The sequence below is a fragment of the Thermobia domestica genome, chromosome 3, assembly GCF_964235325.1.
Source record: "Thermobia domestica chromosome 3, izTheDome1.hap1.1, whole genome shotgun sequence".
NCBI classification, from domain to species: domain Eukaryota; kingdom Metazoa; phylum Arthropoda; class Insecta; order Zygentoma; family Lepismatidae; genus Thermobia; species Thermobia domestica.
The window spans coordinates 310,038,265-310,054,706 of record NC_137456.1 but is presented as its reverse complement, the minus strand read 5'-3'; the positions used below and the strand labels follow the sequence as shown (position 1 = coordinate 310,054,706).

The window sequence follows — 16,442 nt, the reverse complement described above, 5'->3', positions numbered from 1 at the left end:
TGCAAGTAAATGAAATGAAATCTTTAAGTTTAACGTCCCACAATTATGCCTCTTAGGCTAAAGGAGACGGTGATAATGAGAAATGAGTGAAATGGTGGAATGAAGAAAGTGGGAGGAAACGGGAGAAGCCCGAGAAAACCCACGAGCACGGTGTTTGTCCACCACAAAGTCCACACGGCGCCAGCTGGGCCTGAATTCAAGTACTTGGAAATTCGTTTCTTCATACGCTTGAACTTGAGGAATCTTAAGTTGATAGTCAAACAGCTAATATTAAATAGGCTAATAATATTAATAGGTTTTGAAAGGTATTTGCAAACGTCAGAACCCAAATTATGAACAATAACATGCGTTGCTGTAATTATTCTTCATTTTCTTCTTTTAAATTTCAAGATAAACTTGAAATAACGGCTCTTATTGTGTTGATGAGCACATGTAGGCCAAGTTAAATATCGGCAAACTTTCATTATCGTTTATGTATTATCTTCGTTACATAAATAACGCTTAATTAATGATGTTACACTTAATCATCTCTCTTAATTTTAATTTTTAATTTTTATTTATTTATTATTCTTCGCTCCCTTGCACCCCTACCATTCTATATGTTCCATTACTTTCACTTCCTCCTATTAAACTTCTTTGCTTAGGACTTGATAACACTATCATGTGATAACCTACATTCCAACATGTCGAACACCTGGATGCTTCTTAGCTTTCATCCCAAACCTCTCTAGCTGATGAAGTAAATAGATATTAGTTAAAGGATTGAATGGAAAAAAGTTGCGTAACGCGAAACTTAATAATAAAAGTAAGATATTATTGAATACTATAATATATGGTGAGATCAAGATGTCTCGGGAAGTAAGACGTTGTTCGCACTCATAACGCTAATGGGATGTCAAGATTCCAAGTTGGGATACGTTTGAGTAGGCCAAGATGTAAAAATAATACCCAAGATTGTTTTTTGCAATGATACGCCTTCGATTTCTTAAGCAGGGTTAATTTGGTAGATTATTGGATTTTTATATTACACCTTTCAATTCACTCTTATCTTAAGTTATGTACAACTTATACAATGATCTTTCACAATCAAATCACCGTTATTAAATTCGACATTTTTTCCTTCGAAAACTATGTTTCTGGGTAACCAAGTGACTTATGTGCGTCCTTTCTGTACGCATGATCCGGTTTGAATTCAGGGAAGGAGAGATTACTTTTGAATACAAACCCATTAGTGATTCGGATTCCACTATAAGTAGCCGTTTCATATACCCTCAGTGCTGAAATGTGACATTATATTCAATCAATCAAAACAATGCTATTTCCATCATTTATTTTTTTTTCTTTTAATGGCAACTTGTCTAAAAATAATGAACTGAAACATGATATGCACATAAAATCATTTACAATCCTTCCGTGTTATCTCCTGATGCTGCGTAAACACATTTCCATACATCTGGTAGACGTTGGATACAGTTTTAGAAACTTCTTAAAAACCTTGGGGGAGGTATGGAAAATTGACCTATTAACCTTCTCCTCCCACTACATGGTAGTAAAACAAACATTTTCTCCGAAATCCGGTGTTGCCAAGAAATTCAAAATAGCTGACAATTTTCCACCAGAGGGGTGAGTGCGTATTCCTCTCTGTCACTTGAGAAAGGTTTTGGCGAAAAAGAGAAAAAAAAGTAGCGTGGAAACTCCGAATGGTTTGTGTTGTTTTGTTATTTGACACTTTGAGTGGAAAAATCTTCCTTCTTCCTTTGGAGAGAAACAAAATTCGAACTGGACGGCAGCTCTCGGCAAAAATAGGGGCTGAGCAAAAGCTGATCTTCTCAGTCATATGAATATGGAATGGAATGTCTCAAATGTTTTGGCGAAGAAAAAAGTAGTCTGGAAACTCCGAGTGCTTGATGTTGCTGTTATTTGTCACTTTCAACCTGCTTTCAACAGAATATTTCTTTTTCCATTGAAACGGAATGATCTATATATGCAGGCAAATTGGTCAGTGTTTGTTTATTTCCCCCTTCTCTATATAGAATGAAAGAACCCAATGTGTAAGCCATTAATCACAGTGTAATGGGAACCAAAGCTATGGCAACGTCGTTGAACATAAGTTAAGTTACAATGTCACTAGTAAGAGGATATGATTGTTCGGACAGTTCCGATTACCACCCACTAAGGCTTTTAAGATCCTGCCAGTTCTCTATAAGTGGTAGCTCATTTACATGTTAGTGTACCGAGAGATCGCCCTATGGCCGAAATGATGCTTAGGACGTCTCTAAAGTGTTTTTCTATCAATCAGAATTAGAAATACAAATCAATGAACAAAGCTTTTTTTTTTTTTTTTTGTTTTATAAAAAATGAAATGAAATCTTTAAGTTTTACGTCCCACGGTTATGCCGGTTAGGCTAAAGGAGACGGTGATTACGAGAAATGAATGAAATGGTGGAATGAAGAAAGTTGGAGGAAACGGGAGAACCCCGAGAAAACCCACGCACACGGTGTTTGTCCACCACATAGTTCACTTGGAGGGAGCAAAGTTTGAACCCGGGACCCCATGCACCAGAGGTGAACGCTCTACCACTGAGCCACCGTGGCCCCTGTTTTTTTTATAAAGTAATAATGTGAGACAGTTTCGCCAACTAACGGAACATATTAGCTTCATCAAGCACTGTAAAAACAGAGAGAATTGTATCTAAATATAACAGGATCCCGGATAATGGTATAATTGGTGCGAGATTGAAATGTTAGCACGGAATCAAAGAACTTTTATAAGAAAATAGGAGGAGGCTAGATTCATTGAAAAAGAGAAAATTTGTTATGAATTGGAATACAGGATTTAAAATTGACGAACAGTGGAGCAAGTTATTGGGAATAATTAATTTGTAGCTTAAGTTTTCTACCTGACCAAGGAGGGAAAGGGATTTGTGGTGTTTAGTTTCACTTTTGTCAACTTTTGTTATGATTGGCTGAATTCGTTTTGATCAGCCAATCAGCGTTGAGAACCATTTTCCGAGATCCTGTAACATTTACTCTCTCTTGTTTTTACAGTGTCAAATAAAGCCAAGATGTTCACTTAGCTGGTAAAACTGTCACACAATTATTACTTTATTTAAAAAAAAATAAAAAAAAAGTTGCTTTGTTCAATGATTTGTTTTTCAAGTTCAAGTTATTTAAGATAGAAAAGCTAATATGAACCAGTTGGTTATTCTATCAATGGTTTCTTCTTCTTCGGAAACAAATGCAAGTCGCAGGGACTCATGTTAGGCGCATAAAGTAGGTATAGATATGCCAGATTGACTTGATCCCTAGTCTTCCGTTGTAAGCGCTGCTATCGGCTGAAGATATTCCACTCGCTTTGTCTCTTTTAGCAACAGCTGAACCCTTATTGGCTGAATGCGTGGGTGTGTGAGGGTGTGAGATTAGTTCGCATTTTTGCCACGGCTCAAGACATTTTGGCAGCACAATACCTCAACACTTCCTACCCATTTGTTGCAGAAATTCTTCACTACTTGTGCTATATGAAATCTTGCTTTATAGAGAATGATGTGTCCCGATTGTTGGAGATGTGGTCTTTTGGGTCTAAAAGCAAGGCGCAAATGGTTACAAAAGTAACCGGCATAGTAGTATGCATTCCTTGTCTGCTATCATTCCATGTGGAGCATTGTGTGCAAGGATAACGATTTGATCGTCATATGTTACATAATTATCATCTCCAAATTAGTCGGTTCTTGGAACTGATGAAGCCAGATGACACTATTCATTTGACTGTCACTTTAACTTCTGTTCCTTTGATCTGGCCCACGTCTCGTTATAGTTACAATAATTTGAGAAAAAACTGCGTTACATTTCTATTGTCAACGTTCATAAGTAAATGCGTACACATTCCCATCTGTAACGTTTCTGAACCTTAGACAGGACATATGGTATTCATTGTGTGATATTTTGAGCACACCGAAGTTCTGAGTTAGTATCTGTTACACAGATGATGATGCAATGTTAAGTTCAATTCGTTCATCGGCGATTGTTCTCTTAACAATGTGCACAGTGCATCCAGATGGTGTGGATCTATCACCATGCGATGATGCCTGTCACTATGTTCTTTTGTGGCTGATTCACGGCTACTATCAAATGACTTCACCCATCTAGCAACGGTGAAATGTATAGCTTGGTTCCCACGTGCTTCACGTGCTTCCACGTGTTGCAATAAATTTATATTTGCTGTTCGTGATGCGTGACCATTATTCAGGGCGGTATGTCTCACTTTCAAGTCTTCCAACTAACACATAACAGTACTATTTGTCATCTAACACCAGGGTGTCTACTAAAATTCCAAAATGAAATTTCGTGACCTTTTCTTTCCCAAACCATAAAATTTAGTAACATTTTAAGAGCAAATTTGGGTGCGAATTGGGTCGAATTTTCATGCATGCGATAGAAGCGTGCTTTGCTTGCGATTTAATAGCGTCTACAGCCGAGCATAGAAATTTTTGGTGGTGAATTTTGACGTTTTATAGAACAAAATTTTCCAGTCTATACTTATATTTGTACAGATGAAAAAAATCGTGACCTAAAAGCTAAATTTCGGGACTTTTTCTTGACTTTCATAACCGTTTTCTGATTTCGTGACTTTTTCATGACTTTCGTGCCGATAGACACCCTGAACATTTATAAACAATCCATAAACAAGACCCGATTGTCTTTTCTCTAAGCGTATACCAACAGTGCTGCCACTCCAAAAAAAAAAAATCCTTGTAGATAAATATTGTAACAAAAGATAAAGAAAGAGAAAGAAAAAAGAAAAGAATCACTTTTAGAGAAATGTACAAACAAGAAATACAATGATGTTGAAATAAAGAGAGAGAAATTACGTAAAAGAATGTGTGTTGTGATTTTCAAATATTTACGGGAAGTTGTTAATTTCTTGCTCTATGCAACTGATTCTTTTCGACTCACCGGAATTATGGAACAGCGATTCACTGACTCTTATCTATTGACTGAAATTGCTGTGACTGATTTATTGCTATTTTATTTACCTAAAATCTTGATGGCATGCTCGACACTCTTTCGTGCGAATCCCATTTCCATCAACTGCCTAACGAGAGCTGACGGTGGAGGAGACGGTGGACGTGACTTCTTTGGTTTTCCCACCTTATTGGCAGACGACATAGGAGATGGCAGTGAAGCATCGCTTGCAGGTGTCGGAGCTTCACTTGGATGCTGAGTAGATAGCTGACTAGTTCTCTTCGCTTCCGATGCAAGGAATTGGCACAAAATCAGAGCAGTCGCCTAACAAAAAAGAAAAGTATATATTTAATTCATATTCTACACATAGGAACTACTAGCATGTCACGCTCTTGTAAAATTCTGCAACATTTAGGGGAAATGAAAGAAATAAAGAAAATGACAAACATTTTTAAAGAGTTTTGTATATTAGTGTAAATTACAGTAAGTACAAAAACAAAAAGAGACATAGCAGAAATGTAAATCTAAGACTCATCTATCACTGCGGTGTCTAGACATTTCGCTACGTATTCTGTAATTAATAGATATACTTTTTCAAACACAAAACATCCTGCTTATTTCCTATGAGCAAGACTGATGACTACAGCCGAAAAAAACAAATTTAATAATTAACAAGCTGAAATGCCCGTTCCTCGCACGGGGAGAAGAGGTTTATGAAAAATGATTGAATCCACTTCCACTGTTAAAATACGCACTTCAATGAAAGTGTAATTATAAAAAAAAAACATAATATACTCTTATTTTTTTTATAAATTTTGAACTCCCTTAGGATACGCTCTTATATAATGTGGCACGATAAAATCCCTTGAGCTAGGTACTAACTATATTCCAAGATTCATTTCAAACAGGTAAGTCGACTACGCTGAAATATGTATTCTCTTGTTTTATTTGCAAATTTAAATACCGAATTTCACATTTTCAACAAATGAATCCTCGCATTGGGCAATTTCCCATTTGGACATTATAGAAAATGACCTCTTTACCTAACTAGGAGCAGTGTTTTCGAAAACGCTAAAAACATGTATTGCAAGATACTTGCATTTTAAAAATACAAGTACAATAATGTTATATGCTCAAACATTAAAAGAAAAATGATAATTTCCTTCCGAGGAGACAAGAGCATTTTAACTAACAAAATAGTTATTATCCCAGTTGAAAAAAAAGTTTAAGAAACGGTGCGATAAACAATAAAGAAAACATTGTTATGTAATTTATATGGTTAATGACATCGATTGACACCTGCTCCTAAATAAAGTAGGAATATTTAATAAGGAAAAAAGTACGAACCTCAAGCTCCTCCCTGCTAAACATAGCCTTTAGAGGTGAGGGTTGAGTTGCTTTTCCCATTAACTTCTGAATGAGCAATACTTCTACTTTTGGATCAATATCATCTACTTCTGACATAGCTTCGAGAGGGACAGATGACTCCAAAGTGCGGCGCTTCAACACACGTCGGAGGCGGTTCTGATGTTGAAACAGGACTCTTCCCGCATTCATTGCTGCCAAACGTTGTTGCTGATGTCTCAACAAGGGAATGTTAATTTCTCCTACGGTAGAACCATTTTCAAAAAAAATATTACAAAGAAAAGGAAGATTATATTTTGAAAAGTCAAATTTCAAATTCAAATAAGCATATTCTGTGAATTCTGCTCTCTGAATAACATGTTTTTGATCACAGACAGTAAGTTCAACAATATATTCATTTATGACTGAAAAACTCTTAGTTTTTTCTAAAAGTCTTTGATTTAGAATTGCATTTACTAAGTTTAAAAATATAAACATAACTTGTTTATAAATACCATCATTTCATTTCGGATGTGCGGTGTTATTTCTAAATACAGCACTTTTAAAATATTTCACATTCAAAGAAATTTCCCACTGAATTCCTAAATTTGTAATACTCTTCTTCATTCATAATCTACTCTTGGATTCTTTTAATCTAATCTTAGATTCTACCTATTCTTTAAGGAGTGTTACGAAGTTGAAATGAAACAAAATGAAACGAAATATTTCAGTTTAACAACCCACGATTATACCCTTTAGGCTAAGAGAGACGACGATTAAGGCAAGTGAATGGTGATATAAGAGTTGGTGGAATGTGAAAGTGGGAAAAAACGAAAGTATCCCGAGAAAACTCCCGGACATGATGTTCTACACCATTAATTTACTTGGCCAGGGATCGAACTAGGGACCCATGCACCAGAGGTAAACGCTCTACCACTTAACCACTGTGCCTCCTGGAGTGTTACAAAGTTAACTGTTTTATAAAATAAAGTTATGGAACAAAGTAAACTTAATAGCTGTATTACACAGGGGCTTCACTACGTTCTCGACCATCATTACTTTTTGTAACTCAAGAAGGAACAAACGATACGGTAATTTTTGAAACTAGCCCATTTAATACAAGTACCAGTAGATGTGTTAATATTTTTTTTGCTACATGGAGGAAACAACCGATTTTTAATTACACCATTCTTGCATGGGTGAAAAGTGTTCACTATATTAGCTTGCAATACTCCTATTTCTGATATATTTTTAGATTGAAGGACTACGATTTCTGTTAACAATGCTCTTAAAGGATATCATGATACTGGATGAATTTGAACTTCCACCAAAGGATGCAGGCGCAATGAGCGTGCGTCAATAATTCGGTTCATTACATGAAAAATTATAAGATCATGTCTTCTTCTTAAAGAATAAGATGTACTTTCCCCATTTTGTATTTCCCTTAATTTGAATCTTGTTTTGGTTATGGACTCTGTCGCCTCGTCTGAGGGCTATTCATTCATCACGTCATATTTCGAGAAAAGAGATACGGAAAGGGGACTTAGTAGTACTTTTCAAGTTGGCCCAATGTTTTTTGTTTAAATTTTTTATATATATATATATATATATATATATATATATATATATATATATATATATATTACTGTTGTGTGTGTGCATACACTACTTAACAGATCACTGTTATGAACATGAATATACAATAATGCCTTTGAAAATATGAATCGTACCTGCTCCATCTCCACACTGGCCTGGTAACTGTCTGGTTCTTTCCTTATCGACTTTATGATCTCGCACACTGAGAGAAACAAGAGCAACCCATGTCTGCAGCATATCTTCTGTCATTGGCATTCCATCAAGGTCAAATTTTATGGAAGGGCAAGCAGTTACATTTAGTAACGAGAACCTTCGCATTTCTCCAGTTTCATGAAGCTGCACACATAATTTACCATGTTGGCTAATACGACAAACAGTACCTAAAACAACAGAGCACAAGATTACAATACAAATATTTGATTATAATAACATGTTCCACTTTTCTTTCGCTGTCTTCTTCGAAGTGCGTTAACACACACAAAAAAAAAAAAAAAAAAAAAAAAAAATCCGTAATTTAAAAAATATCAAATTTTGTACTCTTGCTAAAGTGAATTTTACAAATTCTTTTGACTAGATTCCATCCATAACCATCCAGCCATAACCATCGTGTAGACTTATGCTGCAATTTTATTATTAAATCTAAATATTCTTAAGTAAAGACGAATGCCATCTGTTTTTTTTTTTTTTCAGTTTAAGTTATCTAGAAAATAATCTAATTACGAATCTTGATGATAAAGTAAAATTAGAAAGATATCGAAAGTAATGACAACAATTTATTTTACTTAAGCCCAAAATCTTTCTTACATAAATATGTTTTGTTGCTATCCTATATTTGGCTTAAGAGAACAAGCTTACAGTTTATAGTATCTCTCAAATGAGAAAGAAAACGGGAGTTGAATAGTATTTATTCTAAAACTGATATTAATGGCTAGTGATATGATTAAAAAAAAAAAAAAAAAAAAAGAAAAAAAAAAGAAAAACTTTAGAAAATTACGTTAACTGAAGCGATACATACCCTCACCCAACTCCTCTTCTTTTACGTGACCGCCAATTCTCGGTCTCGTGTCCATTCCTCCAACAACCGATAAAGCAGCCATCACAGACGACTGTAAGCTTAAATAAGTATCTGACTCAAATTCATCCATCTACAAAAGAGAACAAATAATAATAATAATAATTATAAGTGAATCACGGAAACAAATTTCCAAAGATCATACCCACTCAATACGTCTCATTGAATTGAACAAATGATATGGATAGGTGTAAATCATCATGCGTAGTTTTCGAAAAAAAAAAAAACTTCGAAAAACTAATTGTTTTGTACACTTAAAAACTGATGCTATACACATCTTAAGATGAAACTGATACTGAAATATATCCTTATCAAGCTTTTCATTATGGTACAAGTAAAGATGACAGTATACAGTACAGTTAATAAGATATAGCTCAAATAGCTTAAAAATATAGTTAACTTTTAAACTTTTAATTTTGAATAAATTCACATTAGGACTAAGCAACCTAGTTTAACAAAGGATATCACGGTAAACACTAGAACCACATTAAAAATTCACAATAGTAAAGCCTCGGAGTTGTAAAAAAATTTGGCCGTGTCTAACTTTAAATTATTTCATTAATTTGGACCATGTCTAGAGCTGACATTAAAATACGGGTGCCTACAGACGAGTTTTGGGGAACACCCATCGAAATATTTGGGAAACAATTTTTCATTATCCAATCAACCTATAGAATGGAAAATTTGGGAGACTACGCCCAAGCACTAGTCAGAGGATGAGTATCTCTGCATTAAAGTAAAGTAGGTTGGTTAGCACTATTTGAGCTCGATATATATATATATATATATATATATATATATATATATATATATATATATATATATAATCCATTACAATGTGTTCTATGCGTTCAGTAACTGGTTGCATATAAGATCACTTCATTTCAAACTATATCGAACAAATACCGAAGCATAACAAGTTATCCAATAGTATAAAATAAGTTCAGGGACTGAGTGTGTAACTGTTCTCAACTTTGTTAAAATGGTGCCAGATAACTAAGAACTATATATAAATTGACTTGTGGTTATAATTTAGATTCAGTTTCTCTTCACAAATAAAAGTATAAATTAGCTACAAAAGAAAAAGATGATGGAATTATAAAAATGCAAAAATTCGCATTGGTTTACACATAGAAGATTCTATCCTGAGGAAGAGCACAATAAAGGAGATGGCTGAAATCTTGATCAAGTCATGAATCATGCAAAAATCCAGATAGAAAGTTTTAATACTCTATACTCGGCAAACTAAAACGATAAACAATAAATTTATTTGAGATTTTTCAATCTGTTATTTAGTTACTAACATTTTATATGATTTCATAACATTATGGTGTACGCGAAAATATGTGGGTCACTTAAAATCACCATCACATTTATTCTGAACTATAAGAATGTTAGTGGAAAAATTTGACAGTCATCAATTTTGTTGGACTCATCAATTCAGTACGAAATATATTAAATGATAATTTTAAATTACTTACACAAGGTACCCAAACATATACAGTTAAAGAGAGAAAAAAAAGTAAAACTAAAAGATAATAATTCACAATCATCTTAATAAATGCTGAATGTATTTTTGGTTTATTTCGCAGCACATGTTTAAAAGAAATGTCTTCTAATTCTCTAGACGCAGGGGCAGCGGCTGAATTCTTCGGCTTCATAAGCTACTCAGTCTTGAAACTTTCCTATTCACATACAGACCGAAACACCTTGCCACACTTCCCTACATATCATCAGCTTTCTAATTCTCTCAACTTCCTTTTATATCAGCACTGCCTGACGCAACACTATCACGAGAGCTGGAAAGACTACATCACACCACAATGAGATCATCGTAAGTTGTCGCTTAAATACTGAGGTCACAAAGGTCAACGTGTGTTCATACGTCTCTTTGCTGTTGGGTGACTGTCTAATAGTTGCCTTTCGTCATACTTGGTCAGCTTTCAGAGGAGAAAAGGACAAGAGGTACAACTGAGAGTCACTGTTGAACACTTATGTCGTTGAGCCAAAGATCGAAATCCGGCTGCGCCACATTCACTCCTTGACTCGAGTACCGAGGTATTCTGTTTCTCGGAATCTAACGGTACAGCGTAGCAGTCTCGCAACAATCCTCATCCTCATTTTCTTTCTTTCTTTTTTTCTTTCTTTTTTTTCTCTCTCTCTCTTCCTTTCTTTCTTTTTTTCCTTTCTTTTCTTTTCTTTCTTTCTCTCTCTCTCTTTTTTCTTTTGTTTTCGTTCAATCCGAATTATTTTGGTTTTACTTCAAAACTAAAAGGAAGCTTTCATCTCCTGTTTCGTATTATCCAAGCGTTGTGAGCTCTACCAAAATCATATTCTGTACCATCGTCCTGAGCTACAAGGTTACAAGCTTGGAAAAATTTCCAGTTTAAGTTAAACGCTCCAATCAATTTTCTCCGCCATTTTGATCTTTTCATCCTCCTTTCTTTTCTTCTCCTCCAACTTTAGAATACAGTCGATAACATAAACAGAATATTAAATATATGTACCTGTAAATTTAATGTGACAACATACCTGTAAATTTATTTTTGCATCTACTTTAAGAAACGAGAAAAATATACATTAATGCTAGTAATAATAAAATAATCTAGTGTATATTACCTGAATTTGATACAAAGGAGTATCAGTTAAGAGATCGCCAGCCATAGCTAATTTGGTCCCCAAAAACTGATTCACAGCTTCATTCCACCGTGGCAAAGAATGTAAGGATCTTAACAAAGAAATGCACTCTTCAGCTACTGTGCTCGTGTGCGATGCAGTTAATGATACACGAACTAGGCCCGATGTAGTCCAGCCTTTGGCAAATTTTGGTTCTGTGAAAAAAGTACGGAAAGAATTATAACAAAGGTGCCTTTTTAATTCAATTTTTACACACTTTCTTTTAAAACACTTCTGAGCAATCAACTTAAGTTCAAACTAAGTTTGAAACCAAATACCTTGTGTTATATATATATATAAAAAAAATTACTTCTGTTGATTCGTGCGTTTTCGTTTAGTAGTTAGTTTTTTTTAGGAATTACATTTCTGGGCATTGGCATCTATGTCTTTTTAAGCTCGTCGCGTATAAAAAATCATGTCCCTCTGCGATCACACTATCCAGGGAAGCGGGAATAGAAGAAGGGCCATCCCGGCATTTACCTGGTGTGAATTAGGAAAATCCACGAAAAGATCTCACTTCACTGATCTGAAAAGACTTTTATACTAGTGGCTCTGCCAGGAATTGAACCTGGAACCATTCACAACAAAGGTGAGAGCGATAGGGACTACGCTACTCGGGGCCACTTGAATAGTTAGTTGAGTTGCTCTCTCAGTAACATTTAGAACCATTATTTTAAACAATATTTCACTTTATGAGATACCGAAAAATGTGTGCTTCCTCAAGCAATTCTACTGTTGTTATGAGTACTTTTTTCACAAATCCCCGAGATTCACATGCAACGGCCCATTGCACAATTTCATTTAAAATTATTAGACGAATGAACAGAATGTCATTATATGTTATTTGGACATTTTTTCTAACATAATTACAGCACGAAGCGTCCACATGCATTTAGCTATCCAAGCTCTAAAATATACATAGAGGAATCACAAATCTATACTTATATCCAAAATATGAAAAAGTTACCTGATCGTTGTAAAGTTGGGTCTCCCTGACATAAAAGTGCTGTATATCCAAGCAAATGGAACACTCTTTCCAATAAAGCTAGGCGATCTGTATTTTCAACTTCCCACGAAGGTAAAACAGATCTTAACAGCCGTAAGGCTAATATCTGAAATGGCATAAGTAATTATTTAAGATACATTATAACAATAACAAAATAAATAAAAATATGACAAACTATGAACTGTACATTTGCTCCATTAAGTTAACATTTTTATATAACCAAAAACAATATTAAGATGGATCTTGCAGAAATAGGAATACAAAGCAGAAACTGGACCCAGTTGGCTAAAGACAGAAGTCAGTAGAGAGCTTTCCATACGCTATAGTGTTGGTTGGTTAGTTATATATAACTAAAATCTGGTCTAAAGTGTTAAGCAAGATTTATGAAATAGTTGTGTGAAATGTGCATGAAATGATTGCTTATGGAAACGAATTGACGCAAGTTACGTATTACGAGGTAAGCTATAGTTATGGTTATGAAATATTCATATATTTACAGTAACACCATAACACTGCAACTTGCGGAAACGGTGTGACGTCTTGCTCATTCTGATTTTCGACATTTGGTGGTTAACCTATCACTACCTCTGTTCAGTGATTGGAATTTAATCCTAGAAGTTAATCCATCAATGGACCGCACACTACGAGACAATTCTAACTGAAAATTTAGCTATTCAAGAAATTATTGATGAAAATATAATTATACAATACATTAAAATAACGTAAAGAACAGCCTAGTTAAAATTTCCATAATATGAACAACGCTTGAAATAGTTGGACTCAAATGAACAAAGAATTGCATTAATAAAATCTGTCAACGCATACATTCGAACCTTCGTCTCATATTATCAATAATAATATAACATCTACTTTATATTCTCATTATTCTCATTATTATTAATTATTATAGCGTATATCATTTATCATTCATTAGTCTTATATTTTATTTCATTTCGGGGCCGCGATGGCTCAACAGTAGGGTGTTCACCTCTGGTGCATGAGGTCCTTAGTTCGATCCCTGTATGCGCCAAGTGAACTTTGTGGAGAACAGACACTGTGTGCGTGGAGTTTTTCGAGGTTCTCCTGTTTCCTTGCACTTTCATCATTCCAAAAATGAAATGAAATGAAATCTTTGAGTTTTTATGTCCCACGGTTATGCCGGTTAGGCTAAAGGAGACGGTGATTATGAGAAATGAATGAAACGGTGGAATGAAGAAAGTGGGAGGAAACGGGAGAACCCCGAGAAAACCCACGCACACGGCGTTTGTCCACCACAAAGTTCACTTGGCGGGGGCTGGGATCGAACCCGGGACCCCAAGCACCAGAGGTGAACGCTGTACCACTGAGCCACCGCGGCCCCTTTCATCATTCCACTATTTCATTTATTTCTCATCATCAGCGTCTCCTTTAGCCTAGCCGGCATAAGTGTGGGACGTAAAACTGAAATATTTCATTTCATTATCATTTAACTTTCTTAAAAGTACATTCGTCATTTCATTTTCATAGAATCAGTAATAAAACTTCCATAATAATAATAATAATGTTTGTTTCTTATTTTATAGATACTGGGCTATTCAATTATAGGATTGAATTATATATCGTCATTCTACCTTTAGGTGCTCGTGGTTCCGGGTTCGATTCCCGGTGGAAAAGCACAAAAAATTAATGTCATTTTCATTAATCATCCGTTTCCAATAGTCAAATTACATTTGCAACACATAAGCTACATATGCAATCGCAATCATAAAAATCAACATACAATCAAGTTAAAAATGATTACATACTGGAATAAAATATGACATGTCATAAATAGAAACTCATAACTAAAATAAAATAAGATCATACAGTATCCGATCAAAAAACTTAAACAAAGTAGAAAAAGAAAAGATGAAAGGAGAAAAAAGAAGAAAGAGATGGTTACAATTCGAAACTAACAACCCTCATAAAGAAAGAAAAAATGGTACTACACTAAAATATAAATAACATTAAAGTTCTTTTAATAATTGAAAGTTCTGAACGAACTTTAACATATTTAGTTACAAAAATACCTAGAAGAGAATAGAATTATTTGTAGTATCGATGGTTTTATAAATAGATGATTTCAGAGAAGCTTTAAAGACAAAACGAACAAAATTTCTCATGTTACTGTGGGGAGTTCTTATGGAAACAAAATCATCAATGAAAAATACGAAAAAAATTAAAATCGAAAATATATCGTCTATCGGGTAAAGACAACGATTGTATTTAAGTTCAATCCACACACATTCACTTATAAGTTCAAGATCAGACCTGTGATTCACCATATTTCTTTTTCTTATTGCTATCATAGATTCACCACTCTTTGACACGACTCCTCATTATATAATCTGTCGTCTATATATATATTTCATAGCCTTCATGAAAGTCGGACAATCAGGTTTCTGTTACCGCAATAATATCATATTCGCAGTCAGAAATGGAAGGGATATTCAGAAATCACTACTCATAGTTTTTAGTCCATGAGCATGTCCATGAGCAGTTTTTAGTCCAAATTTTAAGCCTAATCGGAAAATTAGGACCGTTAATAAACTTCGCCATGATTTCGCAATTTACCATACACATAGAAATACAAGATTTATCGTCTTTGGTTCCATATGCAAAGAAAGTTTTACGGGTCATCTTTCTTAGCAGAAGACTCTATTGCTACACATGCTCGATAATCGGATGAACCCCAAACTTCAAAAGGATTCATGGAATCTCTAAGTTTTACGTCCCACGGTTATGCCGGTTAGGCTAAAGGAGACGGTGATGAGAGATGAGTGAAATGGTGGAATGAAGAAAGTGGGAAGAAACGGGAGAACCCCGAGAAAACCCACGAGCACGGTGTTTGTTCACCACAAAGTCCACACGGCGCGAGCTAGGATCGAACCAGGGACCCCAAGCACCGGAGCTCTACCATTGAGCCACCGCGCCCCCAAGGATCGAAAGAAAGACTCTGTCTACGACTAAATTGGTTATATTACTAACTGTTTATAAATTCCGGTTTAGATCCTTTCCGTTTATCACTACAAAAATAATATACTGGTTGAAAGCTATTCACAGGAGAACAAAATATGTAACGTGGTATACCATCACGTACTGAATTCACTTTAAAAATAACCTTTAAAACAATACAAGTTACATTTAGAACATAGCGGAAACTTATTTAAGTCAAGAATATAATATCTGAAAAATATATGACACACACTTACCTGTTTTGGTAAAGTCAGAGATAGGCTTTGGTCCTGACCATCAACCATTGAAAGCAACAAATGAACCCACGATGGAGTGCTTAGATCTTGGCAAATGCTACGAGATGCAGCCACTGCTCTTATAAATCCCATTGTAGCCCATTCAGTATGGTGGATTCGAGCTATCAATTGGTTCTCAGAAGCTAACGCATCGCAATTCTGATTTCCCATCTAAGGTACAGAAAACAAAAAATTAAATACTCCAACCGAATAAAACCATTGGTTTACCTGTTTTATAAAATACAGAAAATCTATTACAAAAATCATACAGACCTTTTAGTACCATCACAACTACCAGACGGTTTAGAGACGAACTCTTTCTTTCTTATTTCAGGAACAAATACCACACACATATACACAAAAATAAAATAAAATAAAAGTTCTGTGGAGCAGACCCCAGGGTATGGATTCAATGTATTTTGTTACGCAGAATCCAAATTTCGAAACCTCAGGAAGATCGATCGTGTCAATTTTGTGCTAAGGGCGAAAAACTTGAGCGATTTTCGATGGGGAAAAT

The 16,442-nt window shown here is 34.9% G+C and overlaps 1 protein-coding gene across 1 annotated transcript in view; it reads right to left on the bottom strand.

Annotated features, from left to right (window-relative positions):
• LOC145681142 (E3 ubiquitin-protein ligase HERC2-like) overlaps positions 1 to 16,442 on the bottom strand; it is a 314,525-nt gene that overhangs the window by 132,310 nt on the left and 165,773 nt on the right. Inside the window, 7 exon segments of the mRNA XM_081752576.1 lie at positions 5,034 to 5,286; positions 6,310 to 6,569; positions 8,037 to 8,282; positions 8,918 to 9,047; positions 11,594 to 11,805; positions 12,618 to 12,762; positions 15,887 to 16,096. Of these exon segments, the coding sequence (XP_081608702.1) occupies positions 5,034 to 5,286; positions 6,310 to 6,569; positions 8,037 to 8,282; positions 8,918 to 9,047; positions 11,594 to 11,805; positions 12,618 to 12,762; positions 15,887 to 16,096 (1,456 nt within the window).